Genomic DNA, 15,908 nt, shown 5'->3' on the forward strand with positions numbered 1-15,908 from the left:
ATGAGGCTGATGCAAGTAGGGTGACCAGATAGCAACTGTGAAAAAACAGGACGGGGGGTGGGGGGTACTAGACATCTATATAAGAAAAAGTCCCCCAGAACGGGACTGTCCCTTTAAAAATGGGACATCTGGTCACCCTAGATGCAAGTATCCACAGCACAAAACCACCCGAAGCTGCTTTGGTCCAAGGACAGAATGGGCCGTGGAGACTGAACTGCCTTCACTGCCTTTGAGGTGAGCCCTCCAGGTAGGGCTGAGGCCCACGGGCAGGGCAGGGCTGGCGGAGTCTTGCCCTCAGGTTGGATACACAGAGGGCTCAGGTCCCTGATGGGGAAACGTTGGCTGAGAGCTCATGTTCAGGAACTGCTGCAGATCTGGGGGAGAGGGAGCAGAAGGACGAGCTCCTGCCCTTGTAACAATTCCCTGTCACCAGCTCACTTGCAGCGGTGGCCGGTACCTGAGTGTGACCTTGAGAGGTTGATCACGCTGCCCAGGAATTGCTTGCAAACAAAGTGACTCATTAAAGGGCGAGGGTCACTGGGATTAGCCATTAAACCAGCCACGAGTCCTGGGAATTAGACCCTGCCCAAGGCTCACTAGTTCCAGTGCTGCACTGTTCCTGCATTTTGATTTTATTTATTATTTCAGAGGGGAAAATCCCAGTGCATGTGATTGGATGTGTAGGTGCAGGGCTGGCTTTAGGAAGTGCGGGGGCCAATTTAAACAGTTTTGATTGGGGCCCGGGCAGGGATGACTTTAAAAAAATAAACAAACAAAACCCCCCCACACACACACGTAAAAAAACACGTGGGACTTGTACTCACTGGGCAGTGCTCCGAGTCTTCTGCGGCACTTCGGCGGTGGGTCCTTCACTCGCTCCAGGTCTTCAGCAGCACTGAAGGACCCGCTGCCAAAGTGCCGCTGAAGACCCAAAGTGCCACCAGGTGAGTAAAAATTTAAAAAGGCGCCTCTAGCCAGGGAAGGGATTCTCACTGGGTGTGGGGCCCAATTCGGGGGAATTGGTGGAACAGGCCTAAAGCTGGCCCTGTGTAGGTGAGATCTGCCCCTGCTTTCCCAGCTGCCCAGACCCTCCTCCTGGCTCAGTATAGTAACTGCCCCACTCCCGCTCCTTCCCCTCTGCTCTTGTCCCTAGTCCGGAGTTTCTCTGCAGCATTATAGGAGCTCCCCTGATTCCCCACCTTCCCCTGCTCCTATCTCGGCCTCGCCCCAATTATTTTCTTCACAGTTTGTATAGCAAACAAGCCCCTTCCACCTCTCTCCTTGTCTGCTGGTGGGAAGGAGTGAGAATCTCCGCTTTGTTCCGTGCCTGCAAGGATTTTTAGCTGGCTGTTTGGAGAGGAGACCCAGTTCTCACTTTGTCTCTGGCTTAAAGGTGACATGACAAGGAAAATGGAGCTTGTGCCCTTTTTTTATTTGCTGCTTTTTGGTGGTCTGAAAAGAAACTCGGTAAAAATAATAAAATCTGGCTTGATTTGTTGTTTTGTTCCACTAGAAATCCAGGTTTCGCCTGCCCCATGCGGGCTTGGGAGGAGTGGGGAGCTGGTGCAGTGGTGACACCACAAGAGTTAGAGAGTGAAAGTGGAGTGATTTAGGAGAAGGGATTTTAGTCAGATGATTTCGACTTTGGTTTTGCTTAACATCTGTTTAGATTCATAGTGTCCCAGGCCAGACGGGACCACTGTGATCATCGAGTCTGACCCCATCCCCATAACAGGCCAGAGACCTTCCCTCAAATAATTCCTAGAGCTTTTAGACAGACATTCAATCTGGATCTGAACATTTCTAGTGACGGAGAATCCACCACAGCCCGTGGTAAATAGTTCCAGTGGTGACTTACCCTGTTAAAAATGAATGCCGTCTTTCCAGTCTGAATTTGTCTAGTGCAGCTTCCAGGCATTGCATTGTGATGTGTCTTTGTCGGCTAGACTGAAGAGCCATTACCAAATATTTGTTCCTCACGTAGGTACTACTAGACAGGGATCAAGTCACCCCTCAGCCGCCTCTAACTCTAATGTCAAAGAGAACTCGCTAGGAAAAGTTTGGGCACCTTCGCTTCCTCAGTTATCCTGCAGGAGTGCATGGTGCATATGCAAAGCCAGGAGGCTTAAACTGGCCATTCCTGATAGGTTAAAACTGCGCCCCCCACCATCCCTCTTCTTAGGCCTACTTTGTCCATCAGAAAGAAGCAGTCAATAAATAAAAGGCCATGGGCCCAATTAGAAAAAAATCCTTTGTCTGGGGGTTCAGAGGCACCCAACCTGCAGCCCTTTAAAAGAACTTGATTGCTAGAAAATGCTATGCTGCCAAGCTCTGAGAATCCACGCCCCTTTACCATGGGCAGCGTGTATAAGAAGCCAGGGGAGGCTAAGCCTCCCCCAAAATGGCTGGCCAAGGGCCTTTACGGTGTCTCGACCTTGGCCAGCTGCAGCCAGGTGTGCGGTGCTGACAAACGGGGACGTTCTGCTCGAGTGTTCACAGCGGTATTTTAATGGCACCTTTAACCAATGAAACCTCCACTGGCTTCTCTCTGCCCGTGAGGAGGAAATGGAAGGCCAGCGTCTGGGGGAGGTTAGAAGAAGGATTTAGGGAGACAAATGGAGAGGAGATGGGGAGGGGAAGGAGAAGCCACAGACAGTAGCTGGTAATTGTATACTGATGCCTTTCATAGTGTGAGGCAAGGCGAAATGAAAGGCTCTGGGGAGAGATCAAAAGAAAGTACAGAGAGGGAGAGAGAGAGAAAAAGAGCAAGTGAATGAGCCAGGGAGAGGGATGTATTCCTGACGAGCCAGAATTAGAGGGTTACAGAATCAGCTGAGAGGCAGCTGAAGAAATAAACAGTGGCTCTGGGAGGAAGGGAGCAAACAGACAGGCAGGAGGAGGGAGAAAAAAGCCAGAATAACAGGAACCTTAAAGCAGAGAGCTGGGAAATTAGAGCAGCCAGCAGTGACAGTGTTTTTGCACAGGAGGCAAATTGTGTGTGTGTGTGGGGGGAGATTTGTGCGGGTGCAGTTTGCAGCGTGAGAGCCCTGGTCTCTGTGGAGGCAGGAGACGCAGCCACTTCTCCTGCAGCTCTCTGTCCTGGCTGAAGGAGCATCCCTGCACTGAAGTTGCCTGATGGATTGCAGAGCTGCTGCGGACCATCACGTTTGCAATGGTAATGTATTGTCTGGGCGCAGATGAACACATGCTGGAAGACAAGAGAGGAAAGATGGGCTTGTGGCTCAGGCTTCAGCCTGGGAGATCTGGGTTCTGTGTCCGGCTCTGCTGCAGACTCCCTGTGTGATCCCAGACAAGTCATCTGGGGCAGCTTTACACTTAAAAAGCTGTGCTGGTGCAGCTTTAGTGAAGACGCTACTATGCTGGTGAGAGAGTTTTTCCCATCCACATGGTTAATCCACCTCTGCCAGAGGCAGTGGCTGTGCCAATGGGAGACGTTCTTCTGTCTGCAGTCGGGGTTAGGTTGGTGTAATTGCATTGCTCAGGGATGTGGATTTTTCACACTCCTGGGTGACGTAGTTATTCTGATGTAAGTTTGTAGTGTAGACCTGGATACAGTCTCTCTGTGCCTCAGTTTCCCATCTCTAAAATGGGAACAATAATCTCCCGTCTTTCACCCTTTGTCTTGTCTGTTTCTAATGTAAACTCTTCAGGGCAGGGGCTTGCTCCTGCTCTGTTTATTTGGCACGTAGGAAGGTGGGGTCCTGATCTCAGCAGAGGATTCTTGGCACCACGATCATATAAATAATAATAATGAAATGGCTGTGAATCCAACTTCCCTCTCCCCACCTGGCTGAACCCCAGAAGGAACAAACAAGATTTTCCATTGTTTCATGTCGTCTTCTTCAGAACGGAGGGTAGGTTTATTAAATGCTCAGGGAAGGTCTGACCCCAGAGCACGTGAGAGTGGCTATCTCCAGAGAAACTAAAGTGGTGTCTAATTTTAGTTTAGGTTTGGCAGGAGCAGCAGCTATGTCAGGAAGCCTGGCTTCCTCCATGTGGTGTCACAGGATTGAGCGTCGCATGGACTAGGCTGTCTGTATACTGTTCACAAGTGGTGGCCGAATACTACAGTGGGTGCAGGCCACTGGATCTCAGTCATCAGTGTGTCAAGGCAGAGGCTACATGGAAGTCCCCATGATAGAGCCCTTTCAGATTCCCCTCCCCGATTGGTGTTTTAATGAGTGTCTCCTTACACGTTTGAATCTGGTTTCAAACCCTTTCCAGGGTTGGGATTGGAGTACCACTCCGCAGTAGCAGAAATGGGTTTGTCTGATACTGCCCTCTGCTGGGGAGAATGTCCGAAGGGCTTGCGTGTTCGCATGGCAGAGCAGTCTCTGGAGTTCACCAGGCAGCGGCCTGGGGCTTTGAGCTGCAGGATGGGAGTTCAGTCTCTGAGGCTTGTAAGTATCCATCAGGCTACCAGCTGTTCTCGTGTATGAGGAAGCATTATGTCTAAGAGCAGGAAGGCGGTGAGACCCTGTCAGTGCCAATAATCGAGAGGAATTATTCAGTGCGATCCATGATTTTATAGCAGACATTGACTCCCTACTGACAAGGAGGCAAAGTTCCACATGGCCAGTTCTGATTGGCCTCAGGAGCGGCGCCAGGGTTTTTGGTGCCCTAGGCAGGGGTCCTTCCGCGCTCCCGGTCTTGACGGCAATTCTGTGGCGGGGGGGTCCTTCCGCGCTCCCAGTCTTCGGGGCACTTCAGCGGCGGGTCCCGGAGTGAGTGAGGGACCCGCCGCAGAATTGCTGCCGACGACCCAGAGCGCGGAAGGACCCCCCGCCGCCGAATTGCCACCGAGGGCAGCAAAATGCCGCCCTCCCAAATCCTGGTGCCCTAGGCGAACACCTAGGTAGCCTAAATGGAAGCGCCAGCCCTGATTGGCCTTATGTAGGATGCAGGGCTACATTCCGATCGGTCACACCCACTGAGGTGTGCGGAGTTCCTCGGCACGTACGGGTTTCAGCATCGGAAGGGAGATGGTTAGGCATGTCAGTGGGAAGGCCTGAAACTGACCAGCTCCGCCTTCCTTTAAATGTAATGTCATTTTGCTGTGAGAATTATATACACCCCAGCATGTGCCGGTATATAATTACTGTATATATACATATATAATTCCCACAGCAAAATGACTGACCAAACATTATTATTCTATCAACTACAATTGGTTGATAACACAGTAAAAACATCCCCATTGACTAATAACTTAGACTGGCTAATAATTAAATCACACAGGGTTTTACTATCATGTGCTGCAAAGAGCCGCAGGAGGTGCATTAAAGAGTCACTTGCGGCTCCCGAGCCTCAGTCTGAGTGTTACTGGGCTGGAGGGACAGACGGCTGGGGGAAGATTAAAAGAACCGGACAGTCTGGAGAAGTGATGGCCAAGTGGGGGAGAAGGGAGGAAGGATGATGACCAATTTACAAACTAACTGTTGAGAACAGCATATGCTGTGTTGTTGTCGCTGTGTCGGGCCCAGGATATTAGAGAGACAAGGCAAGGGAGGTAATATATTTTATTGGACCATCTTCTGTTGGTGAGGGAGACATGCGTTCAAGCCACACAAAGCTGCTTTCCAGATGTGTCCCTGTGTAACTGGCAGCATCCAAAGTGTTAAAGATGAGTTAAAAGTGTGATGGAACGTGGCTTTGTATGCTCATCAAAGAAAATGCTGCTTAAACAACCTAGAAAGGGATGGCCCAGCACTTAATTTGCTGGAACCAGCCTCTCTTAATTCAAGAAATAGTTCTTTGCGAATCCTGGCTGGGTGACAAAACATATCCAAGGGCAAGATGTGCTGAAGTATCAGAAAAGAGCAGGCCCGTAAATCAGCGGGCAGTGGGTGCTGCTTTGCAAACAGCCTCCCTGCAGCACTTTTCATGCCATGTCTGTTGATGATCAGAAATTCTGCCACTGCAGAGGGTTTGTATCCAGTGGCTCCGTACGGCTGATTGCTCCCTGGCACAAGCAGTTTCATGAGCCGTACGCTGATGCAATGAGAAGTTGACGTCGGAGACAACTCTCTGCCCTTCCCAACCAGCACCCTCTCAAAGTTGCATTGCAAACCCTAGCAGGGAGTATGCCTTCCCCAGCCAGCATCCACAGGCAGGAGTGAGGAGCCTGGCTCTGCCAAAGACCTGCTGTCTGGGGCATGTCACATTCCCCCCATATTCCCCCCCGCAGAATATTGGTACCTCCTTGGTAAATGCTATGAGATCTACAGATAAGTGCTAGAAGAGCTATGGATTCTCATGACTAATCAGACCTAACCCTTATGTTTTCTGTGGTCTGCTGGCAGCCAGGATGCTCAGATTTTCACCAGCTGCACCTCGGCACTTGGTGATTAGCACATGAGACGGGCCTGATATTGCTAACCTGCCCTGACTCCATGAGCAGAGGGCATCACAGGGAGCGAGGTGCCATGGCTGGAGTATTCTGCTGCCCTGCAAAACCTTGTGGGGTTATTGATGCATAGGCACAATTTAGGGCAGCCCTAAGGCTGGAAGCCACATCAGCCCTACGCTTGTGAATAAGCACGATGCAGAGCTCTGACCCTGCAGTGGTGCAAGGATGAATCAGGCCCAGCTTTGATCTGGCTCCTGAAATGAATGAGGACCCAGTGGGGTGACATGCTCCTTGTGGGTGGCAAGGCTGGTAGGACCTCCCAAGTGGTTCACCTCTTCCTGTTTTCTGGGTGTCAGTCTCTCAGCTTCACGTTTGGAAGCACAGAGCGTTCCTGTTGGTGCTTCGCTGTGTCATAGGCGCGATGAACAAGCGGTCTGTGGGAGAGAGGGAGGGAGCTGAGTTGAGCATTGGGCAGTCTGTCTGCGTTCAATGCTGCTGCGGGCAAAAGCCGAGATTTCCCTCCCATGGCCAGGCCTTGTCTTCAGAGTGCTTCCAAAGGCAGATGGCTTTCGTGCTACCTTTGGGCTTTCATGGTGGCTCCAGAATCTGCCCCAGAGCCAGCAGTCTATGGGCCCGTTCCCAGTGGAGTGCAATGGGGGCTGCGCCATTAAAGTGCAGCGAAGACTTTAACTCAAAGTCCTTTCTCCCCGTCCAGTAGCTGCAGCCCAGAAAGGAATTAAAGTTCCATATGGCGCCTCTCAAAACAGGCAGCAGGACGGAGGACGTGGCAGGATTAGGTCCGTGCTCTCTGGCTGAAGGCATCGTCTGCCGTTTGTCACTTGACTTCTCAGCTCGGGAGGCTGGTTAGATCCCAGTTCAGGTGGTAGTGACATTCATCTCAGGCCAGGAGCCTGCAGCCTTTCCTTTCAGATGTAGATGGTGGGAGAGGTCCTCAAAGGGCTCAGTCTCCCATTACTGACATGGCCTGGCTCCACTTAGCTGATTAGATCTGACCGAAATGCCATCTCAAGGGCGGTGCTTGCATTTGCCTCTCAGTCTATGAAGCTGATACCCCGGCGTAATACAATGTGAACTCAGTGGTTGCATAATGATTATTTAATATTTACATTACCAAAGTGCCTCCCCTAGAGGTCTCAATCAGGATCACCAGGAATTGTGCCTGGGGCTGTGCAAACATGTATGAACACAGGGCCCCGGCCCCACAGAACTTACCATCTCAGAAGACAATTGAGGTATGAAGGGCGTGGGAAAAGAGCCAGATAATTTGCTACAACTTTTATATATAAAAAATGTTGAAGTGCCCTCATCTGCTCCTTACGATAACCAGCATTTGGTGCATTGGGTGACAGATCAGCAGCAGCCAGCCCCCACCGGTGCACACATTACATACATCCTTGTCTGTCCTAGAACCTCCATCGTGCTTGCTGCCAAATCATCAGCCCTCCCCTGTTGCACCAACAGTGAACAATGTCCCTGCGCTCAGTGGGTTACAAGGACTGGTTTTGTGGCAGCTGCGTGAGGAGTGTGTTCCTGTCTTTCCGTGGGTAGTGCTGGTGATGCTCATGGAGGGTAGGGAGACCTAGAGACCAAACCCCATCGTGTGCTCCACTAGTTACCAGCCAAAGCCATTTATCCATGGCCCAGAGCCAAGATTCATTCGCTTTCCCTGTGTGGGTCCTACTGGCAGCTCCTGGGCCCTTCTCTGATAAGAGTGCTGCTGAGAACTCTGGCTTGCTGGCTCCGGATCGCCAGTGCCTGAGGACAAAGGGTAAATCAGTGCAGAGAACTATTATCAATGGTACGTCTGTGGGGCCTTTGTTAGCTACGGCCAACTCAAGTCATCACGGGGAGCGAGCGTGGCCTAGCTGGGAGAGCAGTGGATGTGGGAGCCAGGATTTGCCAGTACCTTGCTGGGCAAGTCATGTGGCCTCTCTCTGCCTCAGTTTCCCCATCTTGCATCTCTCAGAGTGGAGGCTTCATTTGGATTTCTTCTGCATCAGAGGGAGGTCCAGTCAGGAACTCCAGACCCAAATGCCTCCCAGCTTTGGCGATCTGGATTCCAGTTCCCCTCGCATAACTGTTTGGGTCCATCCCTACTGAGCTCTCTCTCCATCCTCTTCCCCCTCCCCTACCTAGTCGTCTTCAAGCATGTGCGGTCTAGGGATCTTATTTTCACTGGGCCATTGTGCTTCTTCCTGATCTGCCATGTGCAGGCTGAGTGTCTTCTGCTGACTCTCCGCACAAGGGAGACCTTCACTGTCTTACGGCTGCTCTCTTCGAGGCAGGGTGGCGGCACACTAAGGGGTGCGTGTGGGTCTTACCTTATCTCTGGTGCTCTGTCCCTCTTCTATGTCTAGAGAATTTCCGTCATTTCCAGAATCTAGCCCTGTTTGTTGGTTTGAAATACAGCAAACCTGTATCTGTCTTTATGTGTTCACTCCCCCTCCTCCCTCCTTGTGCTCCAGCCTCTCCTGTCACCTGAGCAGTGTTTTTTGGAAACCTGTGCTGCTCCCTCTCAGCCGAACATTTAAAAATAGCCACTGGTGATGCACAAAAGGGCACGGTATCTTCTGCTGTCTCTGCAGTTGCTGCAGCTCGCTAGCCAACCTGGTTCCCAGAGCTGGGCTGCTGCAGACGTCATCAGTGATGCTGCTGTACAAGGCACAAAGATCTCTTGGCAGGATAAGCAGTTTAAGCTCTTGTTGATGTGGGTTTTTTGGGCTGGGAGGCAGAGGGGGGAATTCAGTTCTAGACAAAAACATGAGGGACAATGTAGGGGGGAAAGGTGGGGATGTAATAATCAGTGTTTTCCAGATTGGAGAAAGGATTTTTCAAACGTTCACACAGGTTATTGCCAACAATGGAGAGTAATGAGACTAATGCCGAGTACCAAGGCCTGGATTTGGAAAAGGACCTAGTTCCCTTTTAGATACCTAAATAAATGGCAGGATTTTCAGACAGCCTCAGTGAGAATCCCCTCTAGAAGAGAGTTGCCTTTCTGGATTTTTAGCCTGCTGTTGCTGAGGGGGGCAAGTGGGAAGATGGGGACGTGTGACTCTCTGGTCTAGCTCTTCTCAGCCAAGCTGTCACAGCGGGTCGTGGGTAGCCAGACCTAACAGTCGGAGCCAGAGTCCGCAGTTTGCAGGAGAGGTGTCAAGAGTTGGCTGAGTCAGGATACTGGGAGGTCAGAGGCAGGAGGCAAAGGGGAGATCAGAACCACGAGTCAGGAACCAGGGTCAGAGGCAGGAGGCAAACTGGAGGTCGGGAACCACAAGTCAGAGGCCAGGAGTCAAGCCGGGTTGGGAGGCCAGGAAATCAAGCCAGGAAAACAGGTAGCAGAAAGCACAAGGCATGCTGTCCAGAGCAGGGTGAAGCCCAGTTGTTCAGACAACTTCCTGCTCCTGCTGCTGGCTTAAGTAGGGCTAGTGGGCCAATCAGCTGCTTTGGGACTTTGCCAATCGGACCTCAGGGGTGGAGCCTTGCATTGGGGCTGCGCAGGGTCTCAGGTAAGCTGCTGCCAGCCATCAGGTGGGTGGAGGTGGAAACATGGCTGCTGCCATAAACATTGTGGGCCTGGGCTAAGACCTATATAGGTAATGACACAAGCTCCTCCTCTTCTCACCAAGACACCCTTTGCCATAGGCAGTGCAGAGCCTTGCATTAGTGGGGAACTACCTGCCTAGGCTGCATGGAGAGGGAGGGAGATCTTCTCAGTTGCTTACACCACTGTGCCAGGCATTATTCTGCCTTACCGACTGCTGCTTGCTCAGTAATACCGAAGTTCAACGGCCATACCAGACCAAATGCCCACCAGTCTCGTCCAATCTTGTCAGGTAATAGTGAAGTTCCCAGCAGGGGGAGCTGCCTTCAGTGATGGAAAGAACTCTCCTGCTAGCTGTCCTTTCAGTAACCCTCTGATATGATTGCTGATAGGTGTACAGTGCCATGAACCTGATATTTTTAGAGATGCTGAGCACCCACAGCTCCTTGAAGACTTCACCTGGGGCTGGGGGAACTCAGTAACTCAGGTGTGTACAGGGCCTGATTTTCAATCTGCCTAGGTTCTTATATGGCCCCTACTATCTGAGCACCTCACTGTCATTAATGGGTTTTATCCTCAGCACCTTGAGGAGATAGGGAAACATCATCCCCATTTGGGGGAACTGAGGCAGAGGGTAGATTAAGTGACTTACCTAAGGTCTCACAGGAAGTCTGTATCTGAGCAGTAGCTGAACTCAGGTGTCCTGTGTCCTAGACTGTCCATTAGATCATACTCCCTATGAATGCTAAGTATGAGTGTCCTTGACTTTGATATCCCAGGCCAGGAGTCTCAAGCCTTCTGGGAAAATGTGCCAGCTATGGTTCCAACTGTACCAACCAGTGTCTGCCACTTCCTGTGTGTGAACTAACCTGTGATGGGAAGCTCGTGCTTACTGGACTGTAATTTGGAGCAACCTCAGCTCTGTGCTACACGCAGCTGACTGGGAGGTGGGCAGCAGCAGTAGCAGCACCCTGAGATCCAGCTTCACGTGGTGGTAAGGAGAGATCTTAAATGTACTGATTGGCGACTGGACATCTAACGTGGTGAATGTCTGTGAAAATGAGGTAGGATCAGAGTCAGAGTAATTTTTGACTAGTTCTTTCCCTATTTTAGACAAGTTAGAGATCTTCAAATCACCAGGGCCTGATGAAGTACATCCTAGAATACTCAAGGAGCTGACTGAGGAGATAGCTAAGCCATTCGCAATTATCTTTGAAAAGTCATGGAAGACGGGAGACATTCCAGAAGACTGGAAAAGAGCAAATCTAGTGCCTATCTATAAAAAAGGGAAATAAGGACAACCCAGGGAATTACAGACCAGTCAGCTTAACTTCTGTACCCGGAAAGATAATGGAGCAAATAATTAAGAAATCAATCTGCAGAGACCTAGAAGATAATGAGGTGATCAGTAACAGTCAGCATGGATTTATCAAGAACAAAACCTGATAGCTTTCTTTGACAGGGTAACAAGCCTTGTGGATAGGGGGGAAGAGGTAGACGTGGTGTATCTTGACTCTAGTAAGGCTTTTGATACTGTCTCGCTTGACCTCATAAACAAACTAGGGAAATACAACCTAGATGGAGCTACTATAAGGTGGGTGCATAACTGGTTGGAAAATCATTCCCAGTGAGTAGTTATCCGTGCTTCCTAGTCATGCTGGAAGGGCATAACGAGTGAGGTCCCGCAGGGATTGGTTCTGGGTCAGGTTCTGTTCAATATCTTCATCAATGATTTAGATAATGGCATAGAGAGTATACCTATAAAGTTTGCGGACAATACCAAGCCGGGAGGGGTTGCAAGTGCTTTGGAGGATAGGATTAAAATTCAAAATAGTCTGGACAAACTGGAGAAATGGTCTGAAGTAAATAGGATGAAATTCAATAAGGACAAATGCAAAGCACTCCACTTTCATAGATTCATAGATTCTAGGGTCAGAAGGGACCAATGTGATCATCTAGTCCGAGCCCCTGCACAAAGCAGGCCACAGAACCCTACCCATCCACTTCTATAACAAACCCCTAACCTATACCTGAGTTACTGAAGTCTTCAAATTGTGGTTTGAAGACCTCAAGCTGCAGAGAATCCACCAGCAAGTGACCCATGCCCCATGCTGCAGGGGAAGGCAAAAAACCTCCAGGGCCTCTGCCAATCTGCACCGGAGAAAATTCCTTCCCGACCCCAAATATGGCAATCAGCTAAACCCTGAGCATGTGGGCAAGACTCACCAGCCAGCACTCAGAAAAGAATTCTCTGCAGTAACTCAGATCCCATCCCATCCAACATCCCATCACCAACCACTGGGCATACTTATCTGGCAATAATCAAAGATCAATTGCCAAAATTAGGCTCTCCTTTCATACCATCCCTTCCATAAACTTATCAAGCTTAATCTTAAAGATATGTCTTTTGCCCCCACTACTCCCCTTGGAAGGCTGTTCCAGAACTTCACTCCTCTAATGGTTAGAAACCTTCGTCTAATTTCAAGTCTAAACTTCCTAGTGTCCAGTTTATACCCATTCGTTCTTGTATCTACATTGGTACTAAGCTTAAATAATTCCTCTTCCTCCATAATATTAATCACTCTGATATATTTATAAAGAGCAAGCATATCCCCCCTCAGCCTTCTTTTGGCTAGGCTAAACAAGCCAAGCTCTTTGAGTCTCCTTTCATAAGGCAGGTTTTCCATTCCTCGGATCATCCTAGCAGTCCGTCTCTGAACCTGTTCCAGTTTGAATTCATCTTTCTTAAACATGGGAGACCAGAACTGCACACAATATTCCAGGTGGGGTCTCACCAGCGCCTTATATAACGGTACTAACACCTCCTTATCTTTGCTGGAAATACCTCGCCTGATGCATCCTAAAACCGCATTAGCTTTTTTAATGGCCATATCACATTGGCGGCTCATAGTCATCCTGTGATCTACCAATACCCCAAGGTCCTTCTCCTCCTCTGTTGCTTCCAACTGATGCATCCCCAATCTATATCTAAAGTTCTTATTATTAATCCCTAAGTGCATGACCTTGCACTTTTCACTATTAAATTTCATCCTATGACTATTACTCCAGTTTACAAGGTCATCCAGGTCTTCCTGTATGATATCCCGGTCCTTCTCTGTGTTAGCAATACCCCCCAGCTTCGTGTCATCCGCAAACTTTATTAGCACATTCCCGCTTTTTGTGCCAAGGTCAGTAATAAAAAGGTTAAATAAGATTGGTCCCAGAACCGATCCTTGAGGAACTTCACTAGTAACCTCCTTCCAGCCTGACAGTTCACCCTTCAGTATGACCCGTTGTAGTCCCCCCTTTAACCAGTTCCTTATCCACCTTTCAATTTTCATATTGATCCCCATCTTTTTCAATTTGACTAATAATTCCGCATGTGGAACCGTGTCAAAAGCCTTACTGAAATCGAGGTAAATTAGGTCTACCACATTTCCTTTGTCTAAATAGTCTGTCACCTTCTCAAAGAAGGAGATCAGGTTGGTTTGGCACGATCTACCTTTAGTAAAGCCATGTTGTACTTTGTCCCAATTACCATTGACCTCAATGTCCTTAACTACTATCTCCTTCAAAATTTTTTCCAAGACCTTACATACTACAGGTGTCAAACTAACAGGCCTATAGTTACTTGGATCACTCTTTCTCCCTTTCTTAAAGATAGGAACTACATTAGCAATTCTCCAGTCGTACGGTACAACCCCCGAGTTTACCGATTTATTAAAAATTTTTGCTAACGGGCTTGCAATTTCATGCGCCAGTTCCTTTAATATTCTCGGATGAAGATTGTCTGAGCCCTCCGATTTTGTCTCATTAAGCTGTTCAAGTATGGCTTCTACCTCAGATGTGGTAATATCCACCTCCATAGCCTCATTCCCATTTGTCATCCTTCCATTACCCCTAAGCTCCCCATTAGCCTTATTAAAGACTGAGGCAAAGTACTTATTTAGATATTGGGCCATGCCTAGGTTATCCTTAACCTCCTTTCCATCCTCAGTGTTTAGTGGTCCCACTTCTTCTTTCTTTGTTTTCTTTTTATTTATATGGCTATAGAACCTTTTACTATTGGTTTTAATTCCCTTTGCAAGGTTCAACTCTACTTGGCTTTTAGCCTTTCTCACTTTATCCCTACATGTTCTGACCTCACTAAGATAGCTTTCCTTGCTAATCCCACCCTTCTTCCACTGCTTGTAGGCTTTCTGCTTTTTCTTAATCACCTCTCTGAGATGCTTGCTCATCCAGCTTGGTCTACAACTCCTGCCTATGGTTTTTTTGCCCTTTCTTTGGATGCAGGCTTCTGATAGTTTCTGCAGCTGTGACTTAAAGTAATTCCAGGCCTCTTCCGCATTGAGATCCGCAAGTTTTTCAGTCCAATCCACTTCCCTAACTAATTTCCTTAATTCTTTAAAGTTAGCCCTTTTGAAATAAAAAACCCTAGTCCCAGATCTATTTTTGTTTATCCTTCCATCTAGTTTGAACTGAATTAGCTCATGATCACTCGAACCAAGGTTGTCCCCTACAACCATTTCTTCTATGAGGTCCTCACTGCTCACCAAAACCAAATCTAAAGTGGCATCCCCTCTTGTCGGTTCTTCAACTACTTGGTGAAGGAATCCATCAGCTATCACATCCAGAAAAGTCTGATCCCTACTATTCTTGCTAGCACTTGTCCTCCAGTCTATATCTGGGAAGTTAAAGTCTCCCATGATCACACATTTCCCATTAGTGTTCACTTCCTTAAAAACATTAAAGAGGTCTCTATCCATCTCCAAATCAGATCCCGGTGGTCTGTAGCACACCCCAAGCACTATCTCAGGGGAGGCTCTTGTAGCTTTCTTTCCCAGTGTGATTTTTGCCCAGACAGACTCTGTCTTGTCCATTCCATCATTTCTTATTTCTTTACAGTTAAATTCCTCATTGACGTACAATGCTACTCCACCACCTTTGCCTTTATTTCTATCTTTCCTAAACAGCACATAGCCTTCAATACCTGTACTCCAGTCATGACTACTATTCCACCACGTTTCTGTTATCCCTATAATATCCAGTTTCACTTCCTGCACCAGTAGCTCTAGTTCCTCCATTTTGTTCCCTAGGCTCCTCGCATTAGTGTACAGACATTTTAATTTTTGCCGTTTGGCTTCACTCACATTCTGTACCCTGTTAGGCACAGACATTCTACCACCAACATCACCTGTTAGCCTGTTATCTACACTACCCTTCCTCCTTATGCCAATTCTTCTGTCAATGGCTGTATCCCCTCTTACTTTGTTTACTTCCCTCTCAAGGTTAAATTCCGGCGTGGAGATCTCCCGAACATCTCCCAACCATCTCCCCCAAATTTCTAGTTTAAAGCTCTCTTAATCAGGTCGGCGAGCCTCCATCCTAGAAGTCTATTTCCCTCCTTGCTCAGGTGAAGTCCATCCCGAGAGAACAGTCTTCTGTCCGTAAATGCTTCCCAATGGCCGTACATCCCAAAGCCCTCCTTATAGCATCACTGCCTGAGCCATCTGTTGATCACCATAATCTTGTCACACCTTTGTCGCCCTTCTCTAGGAACCGGCAGAATCCCACTGAAGATCACCTGAGCCTCGATTTCCTTAAGCGTCTTCCCCAGTCTGGCATAGTCTCCCTTGATACATTCCAGAGAGTATCTAGCCGTATCATTTGTTCCCACATGAAGGACAATCAACGGATTCTTCCCCGCTCCCGCTAGGATCCTTTTCAGCCTCAGGTCCACATCCTGTATCTTAGCACCCGGCATACAGCACACCCTTCTGTTCTCCCGATCAGCTCTAGTTACAGGCCTGTCTATTCTTCTCAGTAAGGAGTCTCCAATCACGTAGACCTGCCTTTTCCTGGTGACAGTGCGCTTCTCCAGTCTATCCCCCGCACCCACTGGCTGCAAGTCCTCTCGATTCCTATTCCCCCTTGCAATCCTCCTGGGGGTCATATTTGGTGTTGCCTCCATTGACT

General features: G+C 48.8%; 1 protein-coding gene across 1 annotated transcript in view; it reads left to right on the forward strand.

Moving 5' to 3' along the window:
- The first annotated feature begins 2,716 nt into the window (after window positions 1-2,716).
- The window catches only part of EFR3B (EFR3 homolog B), a 131,854-nt gene continuing 118,662 nt past the window's right edge, over window positions 2,717-15,908 (forward strand). Inside the window, exon 1 of the mRNA XM_050948971.1 lies at window positions 2,717-3,175. Coding sequence (XP_050804928.1) covers window positions 3,136-3,175 — 40 coding nt within the window. The 5' untranslated portion in view covers window positions 2,717-3,135. The remainder of the gene's footprint in view (window positions 3,176-15,908) is intronic.

This window comes from Gopherus flavomarginatus, chromosome 4 (genome assembly GCF_025201925.1).
Source record: "Gopherus flavomarginatus isolate rGopFla2 chromosome 4, rGopFla2.mat.asm, whole genome shotgun sequence".
NCBI lineage: Eukaryota > Metazoa > Chordata > Testudines > Testudinidae > Gopherus > Gopherus flavomarginatus.